Genomic DNA, 26,202 nt, shown 5'->3' with positions numbered 1-26,202 from the left:
GGGTCTGATCCACAGCCTCACCCGGAAAGAGAGAGAAGCAGGCTCTCTCTCTCTCCGGGCCTCGCCAGCAGCCGCACCTCTCTATCTCCGAGAGATCAGCAGTTTAGCCCACTCACCAGCACCCTGGGGTGGCTGTTGATCAGCCCCGCCTCTCTGGTCAGGCCTGGAGATAGGCCCGGAGACACTGACTGGCATAGAAACCGACCAATCAGAACCTAATCTGGGTGAACTGTGAAGGCAGAACCTAAGGTGAGGGCTGAGGAGGGGTTTTAAGGGCAACAGCTGTTTGGTGTAAGAAAGCAGTTCAATTTTTTTTTAATGACCGGTTTGGCAGTATAGTGCATATGGCTGGCTATCAGTCCAGATATAGGGATTATGTATTTTTGTCTGCCAAGAGCATCTCCTCCTGATGAAAAAGGTCCCTCCCACCCCCCACCCCCCCATTTAAGCAATCCTATCCTATATAATCTATCTATACTAATAAAAGGGTAATGTGCTAATTAAATCAGGTTGACCGGCCATCTTCTGGACGTCCGACTTCCTTCCAGACAAAGCCATGGTGGTGGGGCCAAGGCAGAGGCAGTTAGGAATGATCAGGCTGGCAGGGAGGGCAGTTGGGGGCAAGATCAGGCCAGCAGGGGTTTAGGGGCAATCAGGCTGGCAGGGGAGGGCAGTTGGGGGCAAGATCAGGCCAGCAGGGGAGGGCAGTTGGGGGCAAGATAAGGCCATCAGGGAAGGGCAGTTAGGGGCAATCAGGCTGGCAGGGGAGGGCCATTGGGGGCAAGATCAGGTCAGCAGGGGAAGACAGTTGGGGGCAAGATCAGGTTGGCAGGGGAGGGCAGTTGGGGGCAAGATCAGGCCAGCAGGGGAGGGCAGTTGGGAGCGAGATCAGGTTGGCAGGGGAGGGCCATTGGGGGTGAGACTAGGCCGGCAGGGGAGGGCAGTTGGGGGCAAGATAAGGCTGTCAGGGAAGGGCAGTTAGGGTTGATCAGGCTGGCAGGGGAGGGCAGTTGGGGGCAAGATCAGGCCAGCACGGGAGGGCACTTGGGGGCAAGATCAGGCCGGCAGGGGAGAGCAGTTGGGGATGAGATCAGGCCAGCAGGAGAGGGCAGTTGGGGGTGAGATCAGGTTGGCAGTGGAGGGCCATTGGGGGTGAGATCAGGCCGGCAGCGGAGGGAAGTTGGGGGCGACCAGGCCAGCAGGGGAGGGCAGTTGGGGGCGAGATCAGGCCAGCAGGGGAGGCCCATTGGGGGCGAGATCAGGCCAGCAAGGGAGGGCAGTTAGGGGCGATCAGGCAGGCAGGCAGGCAGGCAGGTGAGTGGTTAGGAGCCAGCGGTCCCAGATTGCAAAGGGGTCCCTGATTGGAGAGGGTGCAGGCTGGGCTGAGGGAACCCCACACACACACTCGTGCACAAATTTTGTGCACTGGGCCGTGTGTGTGTGTGTGTGTGTGTGTGTGTGTGTGTGTGTATAAAAATAAAATCAGGAGGGTTTTCTTTCATTCTATTTTATATTAATTACTAGCAGATCAATTGTTGATTGGCTGCCAATCCATTTCTAAACTTATTCTGACCTGAAAAATATTTTTATTTTCCGGATTTTTTTTTCTCCATTATAATTTTTAATGCTTTTTTTTTTTCAAGGAATCCAAGGGGAAAACATTCAGAATTGAGCCTCATGTGCATTAAATGAAACCACAACATTTTGCAGACACCACACATAAACAAAATTATAGTTAAGAACCTTGAATGTTTCTATAAACTTCTTTTAACTTTCAAACATACAGTAAATCTATGGGGCGAATATGACTCATTTCAGTAGCTCAGGATTTTCCCTCCTGATCACGGCATGGCCTGAGATTTTGCTGAGAGCGTGTGAGCAATTCACAGAACTGACTGGATATCTTTGGAGAATCTGCTTACATTTCATATTTTGAAAGAAGATTACTGGGGGTTTTGGGTACATGAAAAGGAATAATGAAAGTACATGAGTCATTTTGCCTCCTAACAGTGGACCAGCACATTTTCAAGCCACATGGTATGTTAACTCTTTAAGTTGGACCCCATCTTAAGACCCAGGTTAAGACAGTGATATTGGCAGAACCAAGAATGATGGAAATCAAAGAAAAGTAATTGACTAAGAAGTTGTCCTGAGTGTATGTGAACCTCAGGCAGCCTTCCTCCTGGGTGAGGCCTGCGTGGGGAGTGTCCTGCTGCAGAAAGCCAGCACAGGATTATGTTGGGATTGAGTGGCTCACTTACATACTATGATCACTCCTTCAACAAGTGCCACCTTCTTCAAATGACTCCTTACATGAAAGTGGAGGTACAGTGGGAGGCAGAGAGATGGGAGCTGATCTTAGGGTGCAGCTAACTATTTAATGTTGGAATTTTAGTTGCAACATTCTCTTTTTAAAATATAGGACATTGCAAAAACAATGAAAGAAAACAAAGAGATTTGGGAACCTTTATCTGAATGGGACTTCCTTAAGTCCTTCATAAATTGGCCTCCTTTTAGGGATTGAGCTTTTTCTTTTCTCCCAGATTTTCCTCGCGTAACCTGGGAGTCTGCATGTGTGTCTGCACATGTATGTGTGCTTACCAAACCTGAGGGATGTCAAAGAACACAAAAGGATTTGAAGGTGGCGATTCAGTGGCTCTGGAAATCTTTCTATCCACAGTGAATCTCTGGTAGTGAAGTCATTGAAAGAGATTCCCAAAGTCATATCCATACCAAGTATTTTCTGTAGTCTGACAAACAACTATTTCAGGAGTGAAGGACTGTTCTTCAAATATGTCTAAATATAAATGCAATGGTTTATAAGATACAGATTCCTTTTTATGCATTATGGATGTTATAGGCACTTTACAAAACATTTTCTTAATAAATAACGAAAGTATAATCAATTGTCATGTTACCTTAATTTTTTTCTTGATATTTTAAAAGGATCCTCATCCTTCAGATGTTAGAAATTACTGCTATACAAGATGTAAAAGATTAAATTTTTTTCTGACTCTGTCAGTTAGCAGAGAACTGTATCACTGTATGTTAATCCAACCAGGTTATTTGAAGTGACAGAGCATAGGGGTGTAAGTTGAAACAATTATTGTGGGGCAATCTGACAGGATCTTTTAAATTTAAATGAACATAAACTATTCCACCTCATAATATCTACCCTAGAGAAACACATGTGTGCACAAGAAGGTGTTTTAGCACTGTATACGGTAGAGAAAAGTTGGGGAAAACCCAAATGCCTATCAATAGGAGAACGGTAACATTAACTGTGGGATCCTCTACAGAAAGTGACAGAAAGAAGTGATGTCTTGGTAAACTGATTTTGAAAAATCATCAAACATGTTATTACATTTTTTAATTGTAAAATAATCATGTCATATATATATATATAATAGAATAGCAAGATTACAAATCCGAACTTGATGAACTATTTGGCTATCCAAGTAATTACTCAGAGTAGTACTGTGAATGTCAACATAAAATAAGTAAATTTGTACTCAGTATAAACAACCATTTTTCCCCATTCTCTCTGGGTCTTTAATGCTCTAAATGGCTATTACTGCCCAGCCAGTGTGGTTCAGTGGTTGAGTGTCAACCCATGGGTCAAGAGGTCATTGGTTCAATTCCTGGTCAGGGTGCATGCCCAGGTTGTGGGTTTGATGTTTCTATCATTCTATTCCTCCCCCTTCCTCTCTCTCTAAAAATCAATAAAAACATTTAAAAATGGCTATTACTTTTTCTTATTCTATTTTTAAACATGGTTTCCTGATAAGAGATCTTGTTTTGTTAATAAAATACTGTTGCCAGCATTTTTACTTGAAAAGTTCAAGGATCATGTACTATCGTCTCAAATCAGAAAACAGCAAAATGGAAAGAAGACAAAATGAAAGGAAATAAGAACAACATTCTTCAAACCCTGGGGCACGTGAGGGAAAACCACCTTTATTGTAAATGACATGCTGCCAATGTTGCACAAGTCTTAAGAAATCTGTGATGGGGAAGGAAGATGGGGTGAGGAGGACACAAGGCAAGATAACAAAGAGTGCCCGCTCCGATGTCTTGACTGTGGAAGCTCCTGTTACTGCCTCTTCCTCTGATCGATACATATTTAGATCCTGGCCCATCCAGACATAAAGACACCAATTCCTCAGAGATTCCCTTCTTTGCCATATCTGCAATACCTCCCCCTCCCCATATCTGCAATACTTTTACTTATTTTAATTTTCTATCTAAAAGAGACAGCGTGTAACATGATTGTCTTGTTACTTGAATATACTGAAGCTGTAGCACCCTGGTGGTAGAGTACATCTTTGGTGTGAAAGCCACAGCATTCCAGGAGAGTTTTCCCATCGCATAGGTCTGTTTTTTATGATTTAACACCAGAGCCTTCTAGCAGTGGTTCTGGGAATGGAAGAAAAGCCAGTTCTCTCTACTTGGTTCATATCACTGACAGTCAAATGACATCATGTAATTATTAGGGACTTTTGAGATTGTTTAGCACTTATTCATGCACACACACACACACACACACACACTTCTCTTTCTTTCCCCTGAATACTAGTATTTGATGAGCCATTTTGCTCTGCAGTAAGAGAAATACTGTATGTATAATTGCAATGGTTTATAAGAGGCAGCATTGGCCGCTGCAGTAAGCTCGGTCATACCTTTGTCCAAGTGTTCGTGCCTCCACAGATAAGCAAAGGCAGCTACCAAAAAACAGAGCCCGGTTCTCCTTACTAACCCTGCTAACACCCAGCGTGGGTGGGGGAAGTCGTGGATTCTTGTCAATCAAACTTTTTTTAATAGAGAGGTACTTTACACATCAGTTGGGGTTACCTTTTTTCAAATAAAATGCATTCAATTAAAACTCTAATAAACATGGTTTCGTCTTTCCCAGATGATTCAGAGGAAGTTCGGGCCCACACTGCCTCTGAATCATCTGGGAACATCAGCTCTTTGTAGTGGAGAGCACCATACCCTGGTTAATGCCGCGTCTGCTGACGTTTCTCAGAAGGAACGAGTGGATTGTTGTGCTTTTATTACCATCCAGTGGGTGGTAAGGTATGATGTTTGCTCGTCAGCAGCCTTTCAAATACATTTTCATCTGGCGTGTGGGAGGTTAGAAATGTTAACATTTTGTCTTTAACAGGAGCATAAACTAGATGTTGAGCTAGCATTTGGATGTCTTTTTGAATAAGTTCTGCTTATGGTGAAATTAGCACGCACACACATGGCTGGTGTTGCATACCTTTCTGGAGGGCACGTTGTCAGTGTGTATCAAAAGTCTTTAAAGTGAGCATATTTTTAAACACAGAAATTCTAACTTCGGAGAATTTTTCCTGCGTAATTGAACAAGTGCTAAAAGTTTAGCTATAATGATGTCCTTTGCAGCATTGTTTATAAGAACATAAATTTGGAAAAATCTTAACTGTCTATCAGGAGAAAATGGGTTAAATAAATTATATACATCTCTATAATTACTGTGTACATAGAATACTGTGAAAATTATATTTTATTAGTATGTTAAAAATAATCATAAGTGAGGTAAATTTAAAACTATATTTACCTCAGGAAATATAAAATTATATATATATAGCATAATTCCACTTGGTTAAAAAAACAACATCTGTGATACATGGGAAAATGTCTGGTAGGATGCATCAAGTATTAATCATTTTTATGTCTGAGTTGTGTGATTAAGGAACTAATTTTCACTTTCTCTTTTATATATTTTGTATTGTCCGATTTAAGAAAATAAGTGCATGTTACTTTTAGAATCAGAAGAAATGAACAATTAAGTTCTTTTTAATTTTGAAGGAAAAAAATATAAACCTGTGTAGTTATGTGAAAGGCAGGTTGCTGTGGGACAGACCTAAAAGCAAGAAACTACCTGGCTTTGCACACCAAGGACTAACGCAGGGAGCCTCACACTTGAAGAATCTCCACACATGTCAGGTCATTGGTATGGACACAACTCTACTTACAGAGTCAACTGATATGCTATTGAGCCAGCAACTGGGCGTGTTAGGATTCAAAATACACGTGAAGTCCTTTTGCCTCTTTTTTGTTCTTTGAAACAATTTCGATTTGCATATTCATCAGTAGTAATAAAAGATCCTTAAAATTCTAGTTATGGTAACTGTATATCCTAGGCAAGGGGCTACTACTGATGGAGAGTGATTGACTGTAAATTTCAGGCTCTACCACGTGAAAAGAGTTAAAGGAGACTGGGTATAATCTGGTTGTTCAGGCCACACCTCCAATGAGAAATCTAAGATGAAGATCAAGGCCAAGTGTGATTTGTCCTCGGTGGCAAATCAAGTTTGTGTCAGAACGAAAAGCCAACAACATCCAGCTGCGAAGCACATGGGTAGGTGTGAGGAAGACAGTAACATCTCACATTGTTCAAGCATAGTGGGAAATTAAGGGCTAAAAATGAAATTGCCTTCAGGAAAGGGGGGTAGTTCTGTTTGTAGCATAGGATGTCCCATATGGAACTTTTATGTCTCTTGCTTATCTTGGAAAAGGAAGTCCCCCGTAATAGCCAAGACCTCGGCTGATCCAGAGATGTAGAGGAACATATTAAGACTTTGTGTTTGATTGGCTTGGGAAGCAGTCATTAAGGACCCTGCTGTGGTTAAAGCTGTCTACTGAGAAATAAGCCAAAGGAATATTAGGCCAAGAATCTGAAGCCAAACCACTGGGAATGTCACTGCAAACTACAATATGATTGAATTAGAAGGGAACATTCACATCGTGTCATGTTGTCACCTCAAGTTCAACGAGTCTAAAATTGAACTCATCTTTCCTCATAAAGCAGCTCCTCAACTGCACTTTCCTGAGAGCAATAAAATACTCTGCTGGAGAATGCCTTACCACAACACCCATGATTTCATTAGACTCCCACACACTTTCAGACAAGGCAATTTAACTCCGGTTAATCAAGGACAACCAACTAGTAAGAAGCCAGTTCTAGAAACCAGGTTTTCTGAGTACTAACCTAGTTATCTTTTAACTATATCACACTGCTCTCGTCACCACATTTGCAGAAATAAACCAGCCGGTGACATTTTATTCATATTGAAATTTGAGTGTTACACACTAGCAGATTTTAGTAAGTATGAAGCCAGATTTTTCTGAAGTAACAAAGAACCAACCAACCAACCTTAGGTTTTGTTCATTTTGTGTTTTATAAGCTATCTAAGTGAAAAAAAAATTCATAACATTTGTATTACTGAAGTCAAATCGCTTCAGATCTACGCCTAAACATGCCTGGTTTGTAAATCTAACAACAGCAAACCACTCTCAGTTATTAGGTTCATGTTGTTGGTATAAATTGTATGGTTCCACATACAATTTATATTTTTGTTTTCTTTCATTTGTACATTATTTTAGCTTTGTTGTTATATAAGAATTACAAACATGAAACTTCTGCATATCAGGATATCTATTTGTAGATATGTAAGTAATCTATAATAATAAAAGCGTAATATGCTAATTAGACCAGATGTCCTTCCGGATGTCCAAAGCCGCGGCAGGTGGGGGCCAAGGCCCTTGCACAAATTTCATGCATCGGGCCTCTAATACTGTAATAAAAGCACTTTAACTAATGTAAAAAGCAGCCTTCTGCACAGCACATCTCCATCCCAACCCATGGACCCATCAGGCCAGAGTGTCCCTGGGCCAGCACGTCCATCCTTCTTTGCACTACGTATCTCTATACACATTAATCTCTCATATGTATCCAAGTTAACCATTCAGGTCATTTCCTCCTGAGTCTGGGCATCTGTAGTTCCTAGCTCCGGTTCTTTATTGGGGAATAAGGAAAACATATCTAACATGATGATATTGATTGTATACTTTTTCTAAATAGGCATTTGCTTCAGCTGAAACTATGAAAGCTAAATAAAATAGATGCATGTGTAGCCCTCTGTGCCTCTTCTACCTGCCCTAGCCCTTAACTGTCTACGTAAATGCACACGTGTGGGCAACCATGATGTGCCCGGCATGTGTTTTTAGAACAAAAGAGGAGCCTTAGAGGGAACTGCACTGACTTGGAAGCCTCCTTTCAGTTGTCACCTCTCTCCTGTGAAAAGGAACTAAAAGGAAAATATAAAATCCAAACAAAGAGGATATTCTGTTCTCGATTTTAATTAGGGATTTGGGCTTTTTAATGTCTAAGTCCCAGTTTGGTTACTTAACTTGATTCTTTTCTGACCTTGTGACAATGTCTATATAAATAATGAGTACAATATGCTTTGAATCTTTTTAATAAGTGTTTTGATTATTTTCAGTTTGATGCTTTTGGGTTTCTGTTTCTAAAGTTTACAAGCTGGTCCTCAGCTTAGTAAAGGAATCTAAATATGCTAATGTAGTCTCTGAAGGCAACCTGCTTTTGTGTAGGTTTTAAATTTAAGGTGTTTATTTGATCATTGCAAATTATCTTCTGTAGATATTGGGTTAGTGCTTTTCAGATACGTAAAAGTTTGAAAACTAGAGATTGGGTCTCTAAACTTAAGGAACGGAACCTTCCTTTTAGAACTCTGTGGTTCAGTAGGAGTCCAGTTTAGAAAAGAACTCGGGGCTGATCCTGCCAAGAAGATGGTGAAGATGGTTGGCAGTTGGCATGCTTAAGAGGTTGTTTCTGTGATGTTGCAGAATCGCCTACCAGAGGAATGACGACGATGAGGAAGAGGCCGCCCGGGAACGGCGCCGGCGAGCCCGACAGGAAAGGCTGCGGCAGAAGCAAGAGGAAGAATCCTTGGGGCAGGTGACCGACCAGGTGGAGGTTCACGCCCAGAACAGGTACTGTCCTCTTCAGAATGGAAAATTCCTAAGTTGCTTCTTAGCCTTTCTGATGAATGGAATGTGTTGGGCAAAGCATTCCCTTCTCAGCCCAACTCATCTCTTTTCAGTCTAATTTGTTTAATTATTTCATGGCCATTTTAGGCAACTAATCAGATTGAACAGTAAACTGATTTTGATATAGGACACCACTACTCCTCTCTCTCCCCCCAGCCCAAACATACCCCCATGGAATGACTTTATTTTATCATCTAACTAGAGGCCCATTGCACGATATTCGTGCAAGAATAGGCCTTCTTTCCCAGGGCTTCACTCCCAGCCGCCCAGGAGCCGCAAGTCCCCGCTCCCGGCCCGCCTGGGAGCTGTCAAGTCCCGCTCGCTGGCCACCAGGGAGCCGACATGTCCCCGCTCCTGGCCCACCTGGATCCTGCAAGTCCGGGGGAGCCAGCAAGTCCTCCCTTCTGTCCCAAGCACAGCTCCAGTAGTTCCCTCCACTGCCCCCCTTCCCCTCATAGCAGGCATCATGCCTCTCCCAGCTGCTCCGTGCCTGCATATGCAAATTAACCTCCATCCTTGTTGGGTTAATTTGCATACTCACTCTGATTGGCTGTGGGTGTAGCAGAGTGATGGTTAATTTGCATGCTTCTCTCTTATTAGGTAAGATAATTTTTTATTTACTCAATATGGTAGGTTATAGCTTTAAATAAGGGGAACTATTTACATTCACTCTTTAGGCTATTGCTATCTGTTTTGAACTAAAGATTTATTAACTCAGTAGTTTTCTGTGCCTATCAATAGCAGATAATACTTCAATTTTAAAAATAGGCATGAATTGCAAATGTCTTGGTTTTCCTGATATATAGCCTGAATCGATATTCTGTGATCACTACAATATTCAACAAGGTGCAAAATCCTGTTTAATTTAATGTAATTATTCCAACAAGCTTATGAGTTTACTTCTACATTTTTCCTATATATGCCCTGGTAGAAAAGAAGAAAGTTGAGAGCACTTAAGAGATTCAACTTCTTCCAAAGGGACCTTTACAAGTTCACACATACAAGGTCACACAGTCCATTATGCTAATGATTAGCGTATGCCATTTATTTGCCATAAGGTGTAGAAAAGATGAGGATGGGAAAAGGGAGGAAAAAAGTTAATATTAATGTATAATTATGGACTGATTAAATATAATGAAACCACCATATAAGATCTTGTATGTGGCTTTGGTTTTATTTTGTTTTATTTTGTGTGTTTAAGGGCACTGTTGATGGTTTCTTTAATTCAATCTATCTAGAAAATTCTGAATGGAAACAGTTCTGGCCTCTGTAGTGGGCACACAGGAGGTTTCTGAAGGCAGTCTTAAAATGCTGGTAGGCAGAATGAATTCAGTAAGAAAACTTAACGATTAGGTAGAGAAATAGAAACCATGTCTCTTGAGAAGTAGATCCTGAATAGGAGAGAATATAGCAAAGGGGTTGTAGGTATATTCTCTGAGGTTCACTACTTAGCTTTGGATCTGAACTTGGCCTTTCACTAACTGTATTTCTTCAGTTAAATGAATAGAAATGAGCATTATCCCTTTCTCTTAGGAACATTGCTGAACTTAAATGAGATACTAGAACATGTGAAATGCACAGTGCTTTGCACAGAGTAAGCACCTAGCTTTAATTATTATTAGGAAGATGGTGTCAGAGTCTTATCGAGGAGGGCTGCACAGTCATTCACTGCCTTTCCTACTTTTGAGCTGAGGATGGAAGGGGGGAAAGAGCTTAAAAATAGCTCTTGCCTGAATCTGGTTATCAGTGAATGATCAACAATGGCTGAAAAAGTTACTCATGGTCTATAGTTTTTCTTGCTTTTCAAATCTTGCTTCTACTTGAGTTTCTCTCCTTTTTCACGTTTTATTAATAACAGTTATTTCATACTGTTGGTTGAACACAAAATTCTTTTCTTTTTTCAGTGAAGCATGTGTGATTTACCTCTAAAATATAAACAACCCTAACTGGTACTTAACTACTGGTGATTGCTGTCAGGATTTATAAACAGGCGAAGGAAGGCTCAGCAGAATCTGTTGGTTTCTTAACTCCAGAGTACTTTCATCTGGCTCGCACTTTACAATTTGGGGTACCTTTTAAATTTATTTAAATTCAGTTGATCCAAATGCCTATGTACATAGACTTTTCCCCTTAAATTCTAAACTATTTGTATTTCCAGGGACATGTAATCCTTGTATGTCTAATTCATGGAGACAGTGTCCTGTAGCAACAGCTAAGGCCAAAAAAGTTTAAAATCTAGCCTTGACTCTGCCATTTCTTGTTGTTAAATGTGAAACATGTTTTTCCAAAATTAAGTGAACTTGAACTTCAAAGGGGCCAAGTTCAGTATGAACCATGACATTTGATGGAGTTTCTAAACATTGCAAGACATATTCTTCCAACTCTGGCCACAGTTCCTGGTATCACATGGCTGGTTGTTTCCTGCCAGCAGAGACCAACACCCCTGGCTCAGGCAGTATCCAGCATCCTGCAATAGGGAGTGAGGTGATGGACATGGTACAATGTGATTTTTAGAGATTTTCTTTTCTTTTTAAGTAAACATCACATTTAACTGTTCTTTGTCTACTGTGGAAAGAAGGGCAAAAGACCCCGGATTCATGAAAATCTTAACAAAGAACATAGAAGGTGTGTATACAAGTTAGGGTAATGTCAGCTACTAAAACAATGAGCCCCCAAATTTTAGTACTTTAATTCAATAATATATACCAGTCCAGTGTGGTTGCTTCTGACGAATAGGTGGAACTGGTCACCTACTTTCTTTCCCCTTGTGACTCTATCAGTTCCTGGGGCTTTGGAGTCCTCTGATCTAGCTGGCAGAGAGAGAGAGAGAGAGAGGGTAGAGAATGCACCCTTGCTTCCTAATTATCTTGGTCTGGACACATCGCTTTTGCTCACATTCAGCTGGAAATTATTGGTCACGTGGCTCTACCTAGGTGCAAGGGAGAGGGGAGGGGAGAAAATATAATATTTGACCGACAACCTCTTCCTGTGACTGTGGAAGGAAGAGCATGAATTGTGGTGGACAGTTGCATGTCTCTACCACGGGGGTCATGGGTGTGAGTGTAACATGTCCACGCCATCATGTACACTCCCTCCCTCTCCGAGTACGTTGTGTTCCACAAATCCCAGTTCAAGAATTCCAGACGACTTGGTGACATGTGAAAATACTATATGATGCTAGAGGAATTCACTTATTATTTCAGTTTGGTCCTTGTCTTCGTATGAGTTCCCCAGGACGCAGATCCTGAGACAAAAGATTTGACCACACGTCGTGTATTTGTAAAATGATCCCAGAAAAGACTGGGAGCCGTGTGGGGAAGTGACACAGGGAAGGAAAGGCAACCAAATAAAGGTTTCATTGCCAAGCAAGTGACCACTGTGGGCATCTGGAGTTGATCTCCCCCGGGGAACTCTTAAGATCCAGGCAGCACAGGCACTCAGCATCACCCAACCCAAAAGGTATGGGGAGCGGAGGTCTGGATTCACCAATGCTCATCCATGTTTGTTTGACGTCTGCTCCCAGGAAACGTTACTATCCAAAGCACGTCTAGCATACAGACTGCAGTGGCCAGAGAAGACCACGGGCACAGACTTGCACATGCTGTCCGTCAGGGGAGGGGGAGGCGAGGGGGAGGTATATGGGCCTGGCACTGCACTGCCAGCCTCTGCCATGGGGCCCGTGTGGGTCGGGGAATCCGCTGACCGATTAACCAGCAGCACGCTGTCTCTGGTGTTGTTTCTGCCCGTGCAGTGTGCCGGACGAGGAGGTCAAGGCCACCACCACGAGCACGCAGGTGGAGGGCGATGAGGAGGCCGCGTTGCTGGAGCGCCTGGCCCGGCGGGAGGAGAGGCGCCAGAAACGCCTGCAGGAGGCGCTGGAGCGGCAGAAGGAGCTGGACCCCACCGTCACCGACGCCGGCTCGTCTCCGTCCAGCGGCAGAATGCGGAACGACGCGGCCGAAGGTGACGGGGCGGAGAAGGAAGAGAAGAGTGAAAGCCGCCGAGAAAGATACGAGATCGAGGAGACAGAAACAGCCACCAAGCCCTACCAGAAGAATGACTGGAGGGATGCCGAGGAGAAAAAGCAAGAAGGCCAAGAGAGGGAGGAGGAGGAGAAGCCAAAGCGAGGGAGCATCAAAGAAAATCAGGTAGAGGTGCCGGTGGAAGAGAACACAGTAGACACCCGAGAAGCAACAGCGGGGGTGGCTTTGAAAAACGGGCAGATCAGTGCGGAGGAGCCTGCCATCGAGGAGGAGAGGGAGCCCGGTCCCGATGAGATGGCCCTGAGCGAAAAGCTGGAGGAGGAAGACAGGGAAAGGGCCCAGGCCGAGAGGGTCAGGTTGGAAGCAGAAGAAAGGGAGAGGATTCAAGCTGAGCAAGCCCAAAAGATAGCAGAGGAGAAGGCAAGAATGGAAGCGGAAGAAAAGGCAGCTGCACAAGAGCGAGAGAGGAGGGAGGCGGAGGAGAGGGAGAGGGCGGAGGAGGAGGAGAGGCAGAGAGCTAAGGCAGAGGAAGCCCGGAAGGCTAAGCTAGAAGAGCAAAACCGCGCAGAGCAGCTAGAAGAGAAAAAGATCACAGCGGGGAAGGTAGGAGAGACCACAGACGGGAAACGGGTCAGTGAAAAGAAAGGACACGAAGATAAACATCAGACAGCTGTCCAAAAGAAACAGGTACGGTAAACATTTTTGCACCGTGTGTTGTGTGATGCCTGCGACCTGGGAGAAATGTAATGCACATCACATTTGGGGCTGAGGCCACATTCCTATAGGCCACGTGCTTGATCGTTTGGCAAGCTGTTCGGTTTTTTTTTAGGCCGTAGCAATCGGCAAGCATGAGGCCGTTGATTGCTGGCTGAACAGTCAGTCAACCAAATTTGCTCTGAGACCACCAGAGAGAAATGTGTGGCTCTGGGCTTGCTTGTTATGAACACCAGAAAAAATGAATGAACCCAGAGGTGGTCCCTGTGGCGGTGCTGTGTTGACTTGTGGTTCTGCGCCAGCGTCTAAACGCATTCCTTTTCACACCTTTACGTCTACCCATAGGTCTACATGAGGCAAGGGCATCTTAACTCCTCACCTTACCCGTGGGTGTGGCATTTAATAAAAAATTATAAACGTTGGGGTGGGAAACTGACAAAAAGGGAATCGTGATCAGAAATAGCATCTTAAGAAGGCAGATATACCTGGTAAAACCCTCGAAATCAACTGATAAGAAAGGAGGGAAAGAAGTCAGTTTGAGGATCCTTTTTTAAAAAAATGTCAAAACCATGATTGGCATCATGTAGACCTGAGCTTCATGTAAACTTGCAGAAAGCCAGTCATCTGGGGTGGCATCCGTTTATAATTGACTGGTAATTAAAAGCATACGTGTTGCTTCTTTTACCATCTGAATGACATATATAAACTGGCATAGCCCGAGGAAGGGTGGAAATTGAGGGGAGAGGTTTGAGCTACAAGAGATTTTTTTTTTCTGTCTGCAAGTCTGCATTCAAAGCACTGTGCTTAACCACCACCTGCTCGCATGCTCGCCTTCCATTAGAACTCTTTGTCACTAAGGATGCATTGCACTGACGTGGTCTCTCACTCCTGCTTGTTACGAGGGGCTCGTGAACACAGCCACTACTGAGAGGATTAGGAACAAAATGCACCAAACCACACACGAGGTTTGTAAACACACCCAAGGAGCACCATGTCCCGCTAGATATCAGTGGGCACAAGGGCAGGCACATGGGGGTTGGGGGGGATTGGGGGCGGGAGGAACATACCCCAGGCTGCTGTTTGTAACCACTGGGGGCAACGTGAGCACTGACACAGCAGAAGAGAAGTCGGCCTACGCCACATGCCGAGTGACCCGAGCACCTTCTCACTCAGTAAGCGCTAGAAAGGGCTGCTTTTACATGCGTGATCTTACCATTCTTGAAAATGAAAAGGAAGAAGAAAAGGGGGCTAAAGTGCAACTTAAAAGAGAAAAGTCCCAAGAAGACAAGCCTGCCTTCAAAAAAGAAGAGGTAAATATTACTGGGAAATCACCTCATTAATGATAAAGCAGCAGAGAGAGTGCGCCATGACATTGCAGGTCGGATGGCCTCTGATGTTTTTCAAGCCATGACTTAACGATTCATTGAATGGCAAAATCAGCTTAGGCATTTCAAAAGTAGTTAAATGTGTCAATCGGCATTTTAAAAGAAGAAATAGAAGATATCAGAGGGCATTGTAGGCAGTAAGCACTGCATAGTGACATAAATTATCATTCTTACTGTGAAAAGCTTGAAAAACGCTTCTCTGCTCAATCTTCCCCGCTTTCTATTCTTCTAAGTGCTATTTTCCCCCCTTGAGCCATCCTGCTTTCATTCCCATCAGGGGAAATATTTCCAACTGGCTTTGATTAATGATTTGACTTCTCAAAGGAAAAACACCCCCACATCTCAGTAGGAAATTTGATGCACGGAAGATGATATTTGGTTTTTGAAAGAAAACTTTGGCAAAATGTTCTGCATTGCATTTCTGAGGCACACACAGGCGCTGGTGCCAGGGTGTTGGCCTGCAGGTACGTAACCAGTAAGCGGACCAGAGGCTGCTGCAAAGAGAAGGTCATGATCTGATGTCATCGAAATGCCACATCAGAAAGCCCGATTTTGTTTTACCCATTGTGCTTATGTTAGCTCCAAGGAATCCTAAAAGTTGTGACGGTATCTAATCAGTTCAAAGTATTTGAACATGGTAAAACTAAATTATCAAAAATGAAAGAGTTCAAGCACTTTGCCCATGGACTGACCTGTAGCTATTTTTTTAAAATAGGTTTTTATTGGGGTTTTTTTAGAGAGAGAGGAAGGAGAGGGATAGATAGAAACATCAATGAGAGAGGAACATCATCGATCAGCTCTCTTCTGCATGGCCACCTCCAGTGATCAAGCCCGAAACCTGGGCAGGTGCCCTGACTGGGAATTGAACTGGCAACCTCTTAGTTCCTGGGTCATCACTCAACCACTGAGCCACACCGGCTGAGCTGACCTGAAGCTATTGGGCACCAACTCAAATGAGGTCTTGCTACATTTCTCTACCTATTGTGGCATATGTTAAGAAACAGGAAAAAAAAATCCATAATTGGAAAATACATAACCAGATTAAATAGGGGGTGATTGTTTTTTTAGGTGTTTTTTTTCTAAAATGCATGTAAAAAGTAAAAACCCCTAGTTCCTGTTATATTTATTTTGTTTAAGATGCCTGTTCCTCCTTCCTTCTAAAAGAATGCATGGTGGTTTGGGAGTGAACACCGAATGTGAACTCTGTCCATTTAAAGGAAGGAGAAAGCGTCAATGCTAATAACTGGAAAACCGAATTTGGCTCAAATGAGGCAGCTAAGGAAATGGTTGAACATGTGGGAAAACAGTGTTCTCATTTTGTAACAGAAGAACACTACAAAAAAAATGAAAGTTACCTCGGAACTAAACTCCAGCAGAAACGTCCCACAGGGTTCTTCTCTAGAGCTAGCGTTTGGTGCGGAAATCTTTACAGGAAGGAGAGGGCATGAAACCATAGCTCAGTGATTAAGTTTATGTTGGGGATGGGGAGCTGGAAAAGCACGTTTGGACTCTGTACTCTAAACTTAACTCATTTCACTAGGCTCTGATGGGCTTTCAGGGATCTGAGCATTCTGGTCTGTGTGCCGTGTGGGAGCTGGGAAGCGCTCACACAGCCATCCCATCCCGATCCTCCCTTTGCCTCTTTCAGATAAGGCCCCCATGCAACACTGCCCGGGGTACAGTGACTTCAGAGCTGCCTCTTTCCCCGTTTGCTCTGCAGCACATTCCACTGACCCAAAACCCGCGGCCCCTTTTTTATACAAGGCCAGATTAGCTCCTCTGCACAGGATTAAAAAATATTTTTGTTAATCTGCCATTCCTATTTTAATGTTGCGTACATAAATTACTAGTTGAATGACTAGGTTTTCCCCCCTCCAGCTAGCTGTGTGGTTGCTGTGACTTAGATGACTTTAAATCATATTTTACATGATTTAGCCATTTTAAACACCCCCCCTCCTTTTTTTTAATTTCCTTTTTGTTAAAAAAAAAATTAAGAAGCCTTGTCTTTCAATGAGCAATGCAGGATCAGTCAACCACGATAAACACAAACATCACGTAAGCCTTCTTAGAGAAAACATTTCCAGAAGTCGCTCCAACACCTTACAGAGCATCTTCTTTCTCCCCTGTGGTTTAACTCTTTTTTTTTTTTTTAAGTGTAGAAAACATTTTATTGCTTGTGGCAATGGATGGCAGATGATCACCAACCTTGAAATTTAATGTAGCTTTTTGTTCTCCTCTCCAACCATAAAATGTCTCTTTTTAGTTCTTCACCCTAAAACTCTCCCCCTTTGCCCCTCCTCTCAACCGCCCCTCCCCCCCCCCCCCCCCCCACACACACACACACACACACAGCCTTCTCCCACCTCTAACAGAAAAACAGCTTCTGGGGGAGTTGTTTCTACAATGTTGAAACTGACATTCATGCATCTAGTCCAAATCTCCCCAAGGTTGGTGTGCATGCGAGTCACCAGGAGACCTTAGGGAACGCAGATCCTGACTGGCGGGCTCTGGGTAGAGTCTGAGCTTCTGGTGAGGTCTGTGTTGTCCGTGGACAGACTTTCAGTAGCAAGGACATTCATGAGTTATATACTGGACCCAAAGAAGGAACTGAGGCTTCTGAGTCTAACCAACGTGCATTAAAACCTAATCTGAAAAGAATGGTAACTTGCACCCGTTCTTGTCACTATTCTGGAATCAAATAATGCAAAACAATAAACTACAAAGACTGACATAGCAGTCCTTTATGACCTGCGCACTTGACATTTGAAGGTCTCTGGCACAGGGCCATGTTGCTGGAATTCCCGCCCCACACACACCCATGTGTTACCCATTGGATATCCCAAATATCCAGTTTTAGCCAAATGATAATATTTGGCCAGCCTTCCATTTGCTAATGTTATCTGTCCATGAAGCACATTAACATTTTCAGGATACTTGGCTACCCATTAATCCATCAGCACAGATTTCCTGAATGGTAACATTCTGACCTAGATCTAATGCTTTTCCCAAATGACTCAGAATCCCATGAGCTTGTGTTAAATTTGCTGTTGAATCCAATCCACTGTGCTCCTTAAAGTAAAATGTAAAGGCGTTGTGGAATTGCTTTACTTATTCATTTCCCAAAAAAGATAAAATAATTTGCAAACTCAAATTATCATGCTTTCACTGGGAATTTTCCCAAAGAAGTCTTCCAAAGAGAATATACACATAACATCTACCATAGCCTTTGCCAATAAAGGCAGAGCTTGAAGGAAACATGTATTGTTTTACAAATCTATTTTACATACATTTTTGGTCAGTAAATTAGATAATGCATTTGGGAAGAATGGAAATGTCTCTGACTCCAAAATAGGAAACGTTAGTTAAAGGGTATTTCATCTATTTCACAAACCATGAGATTTGACTCCAAATTTGTTTCATGCATTTTCTAAAATGGGACCCCCTCATGCCCAAATTTATATCCCCAGATACTTCTTAACCAAGATCTATAATCCAGTCCATGGTTTCTGGGGCTGTATCCAACAATAGGTAAGAAGAGACCCTGCCAGCTCCTGCCTGTCCATGAGGACAGGTTTATGATTGGGCAAGGACAGCCACCACGTTGTAGAACAAACCGGGAGCTTCCTTCTCTTCTCTGTAACCCCTCATGACAAATGAGAGGATAAGAGGGAAATGAAAGGATGAAGGATTGGGAAGGGATCATCCAGCCTAACCTCCACTTTTTATGTGTGTGGAGTCAACACCTCAGAGAAGTTAGGTGACTTAATCAAAGTAACACAGCTAGTGTGTCAGTAGCACTGGAGCCAAAATTCAGGTTTCCTGACTTCCAGACGAAGCTCTCGGAGAGAATGGCAAGACAATAGCTCCCTTCTTCGGCATGTGCAAGGGATATCATCTCCCAGGTGTACACCCCTTGGAGCAAGGTTAAAGTTTTAACTAAGTGGGGCAACATGATAGTTGCCCATTAAATTACTACAGAATAGTCCATCCATAGTAATTTAATCAAATAATACCCAAAGAAGGAAATCGGAAAGGACTATTGAAGGCTCATCAATAAAGATTTTTTTTAAAAAGTGCTCTCCTTAGTAAAACATGCACTTTAATAGTAAATGTTCAGAGGGTATCTGAAGACTAACTGGACAGAAGTGAGTTCTCAGGGAGGGGAGACCATCTAGGCAGCACCTAAAATCCTAAGCTCTTATGCCCCACCCTTGCTCTGTAAGCTCCTTTAGAACGTTAGTGCTCGCTCTGTTGGTCTTGGAAAGAGCAACATGGAACCTCCCTGTTTTTACACTCATCTTTTAAGAATGGGTGAGATGATATAGGTAAAGTAATTTGTACTGCTTTACCCCCCCCCCAAAAAAAAAGGCTATGTAAATTCAGTTTACTTTGAAATAATCTCTTATTTACCATGAGGAACTTGTAACGTGAAACCCACAAAATATTACAGTTAATACCTGTTCTTCATGTATGACATTTTGTGACCCACAATCACAAAACCACTTCTGGAGACTACATTACTGCCTGCACTGGAAGTCAAGGTAAACCCTGGAATTTTTCCCATTGCATTCTCACTTAGTGCTTCGGATGACTACAAACATGGTCCCATAGACCTCTGAGTCATCCCCTTGAAGGCAGGGTTATTGTGTCCTCTGTCCTGAAGATCCTAGTTACTTTTTTAAAAATATATTTTTATTGATTTCAGAGAGGAAGAGAGAGGGGGAGAGAGAATCATTGATTGGCTACCTCCTGCACGCCCCCTATTGGGATACAAGCCCGCAACCCAGTCATGTGCCCTTAACCAGAATTGAACCAGGACCCTTCAGTCCGCAGGCCGACGCTCTATCCACTGAGCCAAACCAACCAAGGCCCTAGTTAATTTTTTTATTAGGATACTAGGGTCATCTTCCTCTGATATCAGCTAAAACTGGCTTGGCAGATCTGGTTAACCTGTCAGGTTTCCTCTTCTTTCCTCCTCAACTCATTTGTGCTCTTCATCCAAGAAGAAACCTGTCCAAGCAACCTGACATTTTCCCTTCAAAGCCACCCCAATAGTCGTTCTTTCTACTGGGAACTGCAAACAACCACTCATGTGGATGGAGTTCCAAGAATGTAATAGTTTTTAATGGTAACACCTCCAGTGATTTCTAAAATAAAACCCCCAGTGAAATCAGGAATGATCTTCACCTCCTAAAACTGTGGTCAAGGTCTTTGCTCAGGGGCTGGAGAACCATAGCTCATGCTCCAAGAATTTCCTCTGACCCCATCTCTACCACATCGTTCTACGGTGGTTTGTTTTACTTCTGAGGTTTCTGGCTTCCTAACAATTTGGGGTCTTATTTGGTGATACCAACCAAAACCTAATACGATTTTTATTGTTATGTTTCTTCCTGATATGTACTGTTGGTTAGATCAAAGATGAGAAGATTAAAAAAGACAAAGAGCCCAGAGAAGAAGTGAAGAGCATCTTGGATGGAAAGAAGGGATTTACAGAAGTGAAGTCGCAAAATGGAGAATTCATGACCCACAAGCTTAAACACACTGAGAATACCTTCAGGTAAGACGTAGTGACTAACAGTGACTGTGTTCACATGTGAAAAACAAATCAACCTCCTCTCCTGTGCCTCTGGACAGAGAGTGCTGAACAGGCAACATGCTTTTGTTGTGAAGTCATTGGCCATTGTCTCAGGGATACTCAGTCAGCAGGCCGGGCTATCAATCACTAACAGAAGACCACGGTCATTGCTCAGGCCAAGTGTAATCCACCTTTCCCATAATTTAGCAACATAGATTAGGCCTGGCATCCAAGCTTTAGTCCCTGACCTAATATGCTCATGTAAGATCAGTGAAGTAGAAAGCAGTATGCCTGGAGTTAATATCTTTGATTCATTCTCTATGTGGTCCAGGCAGCCTCATAAGAGACCTTTTCAATACCACTTTCAAAATTGTATTTTCTAAAGGTTGTAGATAAATACTGCATAAAACTAGGATTATTCTGTGGCCAAATATTTGGGAAACATTCGGTTAAACTGAGTTAATCATTTCTCTTTGCCACAGGACTTGGAAAGCACTTGGTGTTAGTGTGTATTGGGAACCTCTGAGAGGGAGGAAGAAGACATCCGACTAATATTCCATTTAGTACCCTTTGGCAACCCCTCTTGCATAACTTCAGCTTCTCCTCCTCATCCCATTATGTTGAAAATCTGGGCAACTGATTTTAGGACAAGTAAATGAACACTTAAGAGTTCCCAACCAATTTTGTAGGACTCAAGTTGCAGATGTCCACTATGGACAATTCTCTGGGCACCATTCCTACCTCTGGGCCCCATTCCTGTTGTGCCCCATTTTCTGGAAGAGTCTGGGTCCCTATAATGTGGATTTCCACGCAGCCTTGCCTATAGACCCGGTATTTCTGAACACTTCAAATAATAAAGTCCCCACATAGTTATTGTGGATAAGTCAGACATGGGCCTCACAATGAAGCCTTTGTCACATACAGAAGCAAGCATAGCTACTGGGGATGGCTGTTTCCAGCCCCTCTAAAGAGGCTAAATAAAATGGGTCAACATAATTGCCCCCCCACAATTTTTCTATGTAAAACTTTGAGCAGAAACCGCATCACATTTAACTAATACAAAGCCTAAATTGACAAGAAAGTAGATATGAAAAAATTAAGAGTTTATCAGGAATTTACAGAAAATCTAGAAAGCAAGTTGATTCAGGCAGGTAAGCCGAGCCCAGAGCTTGCTGAAGTGTCAGCAGGTTAATGTTTTAAAGCCCTAGAACAGCGTCAAGTTCATGAGACGTGTTCAATGAACATTACCTAACAGTGTTAGTGTTTTGCTGTCTGATAGTTTAAAATCTGTTTTGTGGGTATGAATACATTTTTTTTTGTTAAGAGAAATAATGCTGTAAAAAAATCTGTCAGTAGAAAGTTTGGTTAACAATTAGCAAGCTTGCCAACGAGCTTTAGCCAAATTCAAATTAATAATTAACATGGCCGTTGTGTGGAAATCCAGGGAGTTGGGTAATTCCACCGAGAGAAAAGTCAGCAGGGATGCCAACGGGTTGCACACTGTGGGCCCTTAAATGTGACTCTTTAATTTTCATCTTTGGGCAGACAAAAATGACAGAAACAGAAAGTTTTTGTTTAGCTGCCAACGTGTGTTAGTTTTAGTTTCAGTAGAAATCGGTGATGATAGAAGCGGAAATGCCTGGTTTTGCTCCATGAAGTGAGGAGCTGGGGAGGAAGAGCCTCTATTTAGATTGGCATAGTGTCTACCAGCCTAACTGAAAACAAGCTGTGTGTTTTTTGAAAATGTATTTATTTATTTTTGTTAATCCTCGCCCGAGGATATTTTTTCCATTGATTTTTAGAGAGAGTGTAAAGGAGGGAGGGGGAAAGAGAGAGAGAAACATCTATGTGGTTGCCTCCTGCAGGCTGGGGAGCAAACCTGCAACCCGGCTACATGCCCTTGACCGGGAATCAAACCTACAACCCTTTCGGTGTGCAGTCCGATGCTCTACCACTGAGCCACACCGGCCAGGACACACTGTGTTCTTAATGGTGAAAGGTCTGATGTTCTTCTTGACTTAAAACCCAAAGAAGCCAAGGATAGCAGAGAGAGCCTTCTTCTAGAAGAAATTTTCATATTATTCATGACACCCTAATGCTGAGGGCATGGCAGCACATCTGAGCAGAGGTAATATGGACAAAACTCTTGTTCCTGTTTTGAGCATAATTCCTTGTGTTTGATTTAATTACTGTCCCCTTTGATATTTCTGTTTTCTTATAACTAGATCATTTTCTCTAAGAGATGACATAAAAATCTCAATTCAAGGAACAAATTTATAGAGCTAGATTATACCAAGGTTTTATAGATAGTACAGAACAAGAGTTTGTTTTGCTTTCTTTTTATTTTTTATTTGGGAATTAAAGTTTTTTCTGATTATCAGAAAAATTGTACCCATTATAAAACATTCAGAAAATAGAAGTACAAAAATACCACCCAAAGATAACATTAGTAACATTTTTACAGATATTTTTTATGTATATACATTCAAAATAGACACTCATATGCAGGCAACCCGTGTATGTGTGAGTATAATTATAAATCTGCATTTTAAATTGATTCTTACATTATGCATAGCAATGCCCCTTAGCTAGCCTTCTGTACCAATGAACATAAGTCTACAGCGAATGATTTTCGCCCGTTCCACTGGATGGAAGGAAGGATTATGATTTATTTAACCAGTCCCTAATGGTGGCATTCTGGATGTCCAAAATGAAGACTGAGCGCCATCTAGTGGAATCTAGAGAAGTTTCTGCAAGGCATGTGTTTTGCTCGTCCAACTGAACACTAACATGATGAACACGAGAGAGTAAATGTCTCTGAGGATGGAAAGACCTTAAATTAACTGAGAGAACAGATTTCCTCTCTCAAGTCACAAGTCCATAAACCTAGAAGATCCTGAAAGAGCAACATCAAGTTTTAAGGGGCCGTCTAACTTGGATTGAGTTTAAAATGAAAGAGTTCACTTTTAACCATCAAGTGCCTAGAATAAGATTTTTTTAAATTGAATTTTAGAGAGAAAAGAAGGGAGAGTGAGAGAGAGGGAGAAACATCGATGTAAGAGTGAAACATCGATTGGCTGCCTCCTGCACACCCCCACTAGGGACTGAGTCGGCAACTGGCATGTGCCCTGACCGGGTATCAAACCAGAGACCTTTCCATACGTGGGACGATGCCCAACCAACTGAGCCACACCAGCCAGGGCTAGAATACAATTTTTAAACTTTTTAACCTCAGCTCTTAATAAGAAATAAATTTTACGTCATGACCCAGTGATGCCTATGTGCGTAACTGAAACCAGCATGTCAAGAAATGGTCATTTCTTTTGCTCTCGGCAATGCACTCTGATGTTTCCTAGTTCATTTTTTTTTTAAATGCTGGTTACAGTCCACTGAATTGATTTTCTGACCTGCAGCTTGAAAAGCATTGTTCTAAAGGACACAGTGTATTCAGAACCTCAGTGTTTTAAAAGCATCTGATTTACACATAAGATCAATATTAGTAACTGTGTCATCCTGAACTATTTTCTGTTTTATTCTTCCTCTTGCTCCATAGCTAGAAACACTGTGCCATTCTCCACATGGAATAAATGGTGCTAGATGGTGTAATTCATCTGTTACTCAGACAAAAATGTGGACACGGGCTACTTAAGTTCAGATCTAGTTAAGAATGCCCTCACTACTTGTTAATTAGTATTTAAATAAGATTTTTTCTTTTTTATGGCTAAATAATATTCCACTGTAAATGTGTACCGCTTTTTCTTTACCCGTTCACCCATCAGTGAACACTTAGGTTGTTTCCATATCTCGGCTGTTGTAAATAATGCTGCATCCCTTTCTCTCCCCCCACCAGCCGCTCTGGCGCAAGGGCCATCGAGGCCAAGGAGGGGGAAGGGGCTTCCCAAGTGGAAGCTGGCAAGCGCCTGGAGGAGCTGCGCCGCCGTCGTGGGGAGACTGAGAGTGAAGAGTTCGAGAAGCTCAAACAGAAGCAACAAGAGGCAGCCCTGGAGCTGGAGGAGCTGAAGAAAAAGAGGGAGGAGCGAAGGAAGGTCCTGGAGGAGGAAGAGCAGAGGAGGAAGCAGGAGGAAGCAGAGCGAAAAGTCAGAGAGGAGGTAAGGAGAGTGCGGCCCGCCCAGCCATCGGCACCCCAACTTACTCAAGCCCCTGAACACCTATCTCTGGTGACCCTTCTGGCCCAGAGGATAATTTCTTCCCTGGTGAAATGCTGCTGCTCTTTTGAGCATGGACTCTACGAATACATTTTAAGGATAAATAAACGTAACTGTGTGCTAAGCATGGTTTCAAAACCTTTATACATATTAATTTATCCAATTCTCGTAAGAACAGGTAGTCTTGTTCCCATTTTACAGATGAGGAAATGGAGGCACAGAGAAGTGGGGGTTTTTTTGTTTGTTTGTTTTGTAATTTTCCCAAGGCCCCACTTGTCTTAATCCATTACCTTATACTGCCCCTCCATAAAGAACAGTAGAGAGCAGGGAAGGATGAAAAAGGGTCTGCAGATTAGTTACAAGAATCAAGAGTCACATGATGGTTGTTTTTTTGGACCTTTGAAGAATTTTTATAGAGAAGATTTTTAAAAATAGGTTTTGGGCTTTTTTAGTGGAAGAGTCCAGATTTTCAGTCAGGGGACAGTGTGTGCTCTGTTCATCGCTGTATACCCAGGACACAAACACAGTGCCAGGCATGTAGTAGGAACCCAATAATTAGAGCCCATGAATTTGTTCCACATTTTAAGACAGAACTGAAAGCGACAAATAAAGTTACCAATAGGCTATTTTGAAAACTGAAAAAGTGCTTAACCACCCACAACTTACACTGCTACTTTTTACAAGGTGCATACTTTTCTTTCATCCTGAGGTACATTATTATTCTCATTTTATGAGCAAAGAAATGGAAATCCAATAGTTTTGTTATCGGTGGGGTGCTCTCTCTGTCCCCACTGGTTGCCAAAGGAAGTGGGCTTCTTGGGGTGCTGCTGGAATAAGAATTTCTGGAGGCCTCCTGGGAGGATGAGGTATCGTGGAAAGTTTTCTTTCTGTGGAATTAAACCCCTGAGTTTCCAGGGTCCATCTCCCCCCATCCGCCAAGTTTCCCTCCATCCGCCAAGGAAAAGGTCCCGTCTCGTCCTCAGCAGAGCGAGGACTAAAGCCGGTGTCCGGAGTTTCTGTTCCCTATTTGCACAGTCCAGGCCAGCATGAGGCTGGCTCAGCTTGTGTTCCCAGCCGCAGTCCATTGCATGTGGGGTTCGCATGTTTGTGGGCCATGCATGTGGCTCCTAGGGTCACATGAATACGGAGGGAAGGGGGGTGGTGAGTGCAAGCAAGCAGGAGCAAAGTAAGAGAAACAAGAAAGAGAGAATCCCTTTGTCTCAGGGTTTTAACCTTCTAAGATTTCACACTTAAAGTGGCTCCAGCCCTCTAGCCAATTCTCTTTGTTTCCAGGTGAGACTGCCAGACAGGCACCTTCCCTACGGCACCCTGACTTTACTGCACAAGCATCCTCCTTCTCCTTTGCCCCCCAGTGATCTGCAGGGAATAGACCAGTGGAGTTGCAGCTTCCTGGTGAAGCTGCCCAGATGGCCACGCTTATAATGCCTGGCCTCCCCTTTGCTCCTTCCTTATTATTAATATTAGTGATTAGCTAATTACAG

At 42.8% G+C, this 26,202-nt stretch overlaps 1 protein-coding gene across 5 annotated transcripts in view; it reads left to right on the top strand.

Moving 5' to 3' along the window:
- The window catches only part of CALD1 (caldesmon 1), a 225,148-nt gene that overhangs the window by 180,457 nt on the left and 18,489 nt on the right, over positions 1–26,202 (top strand). For 4 of the 5 annotated variants that reach the window (XM_079786324.1, XM_079786323.1, XM_079786325.1 and 1 more), the window contains 4 exons: positions 8,674–8,820; positions 12,629–13,025; positions 20,371–20,516; positions 24,385–24,643. In XM_079786324.1, the coding sequence (XP_079642450.1) occupies positions 8,674–8,820; positions 12,629–13,025; positions 20,371–20,516; positions 24,385–24,643 (949 nt within the window). Of the gene's footprint in view, positions 1–8,673; positions 8,821–12,628; positions 13,548–14,806; positions 14,885–20,370; positions 20,517–24,384; positions 24,644–26,202 lie in introns of all 5 variants that reach the window. The other variant, XM_079786326.1, reaches the window with a different exon arrangement.

The sequence above is a fragment of the Cnephaeus nilssonii genome (assembly GCF_951640355.1).
Source record: "Cnephaeus nilssonii genome assembly, chromosome: 12".
NCBI lineage: Eukaryota > Metazoa > Chordata > Mammalia > Chiroptera > Vespertilionidae > Cnephaeus > Cnephaeus nilssonii.
This window is presented reverse-complemented; position numbering and strand designations above follow the sequence as displayed.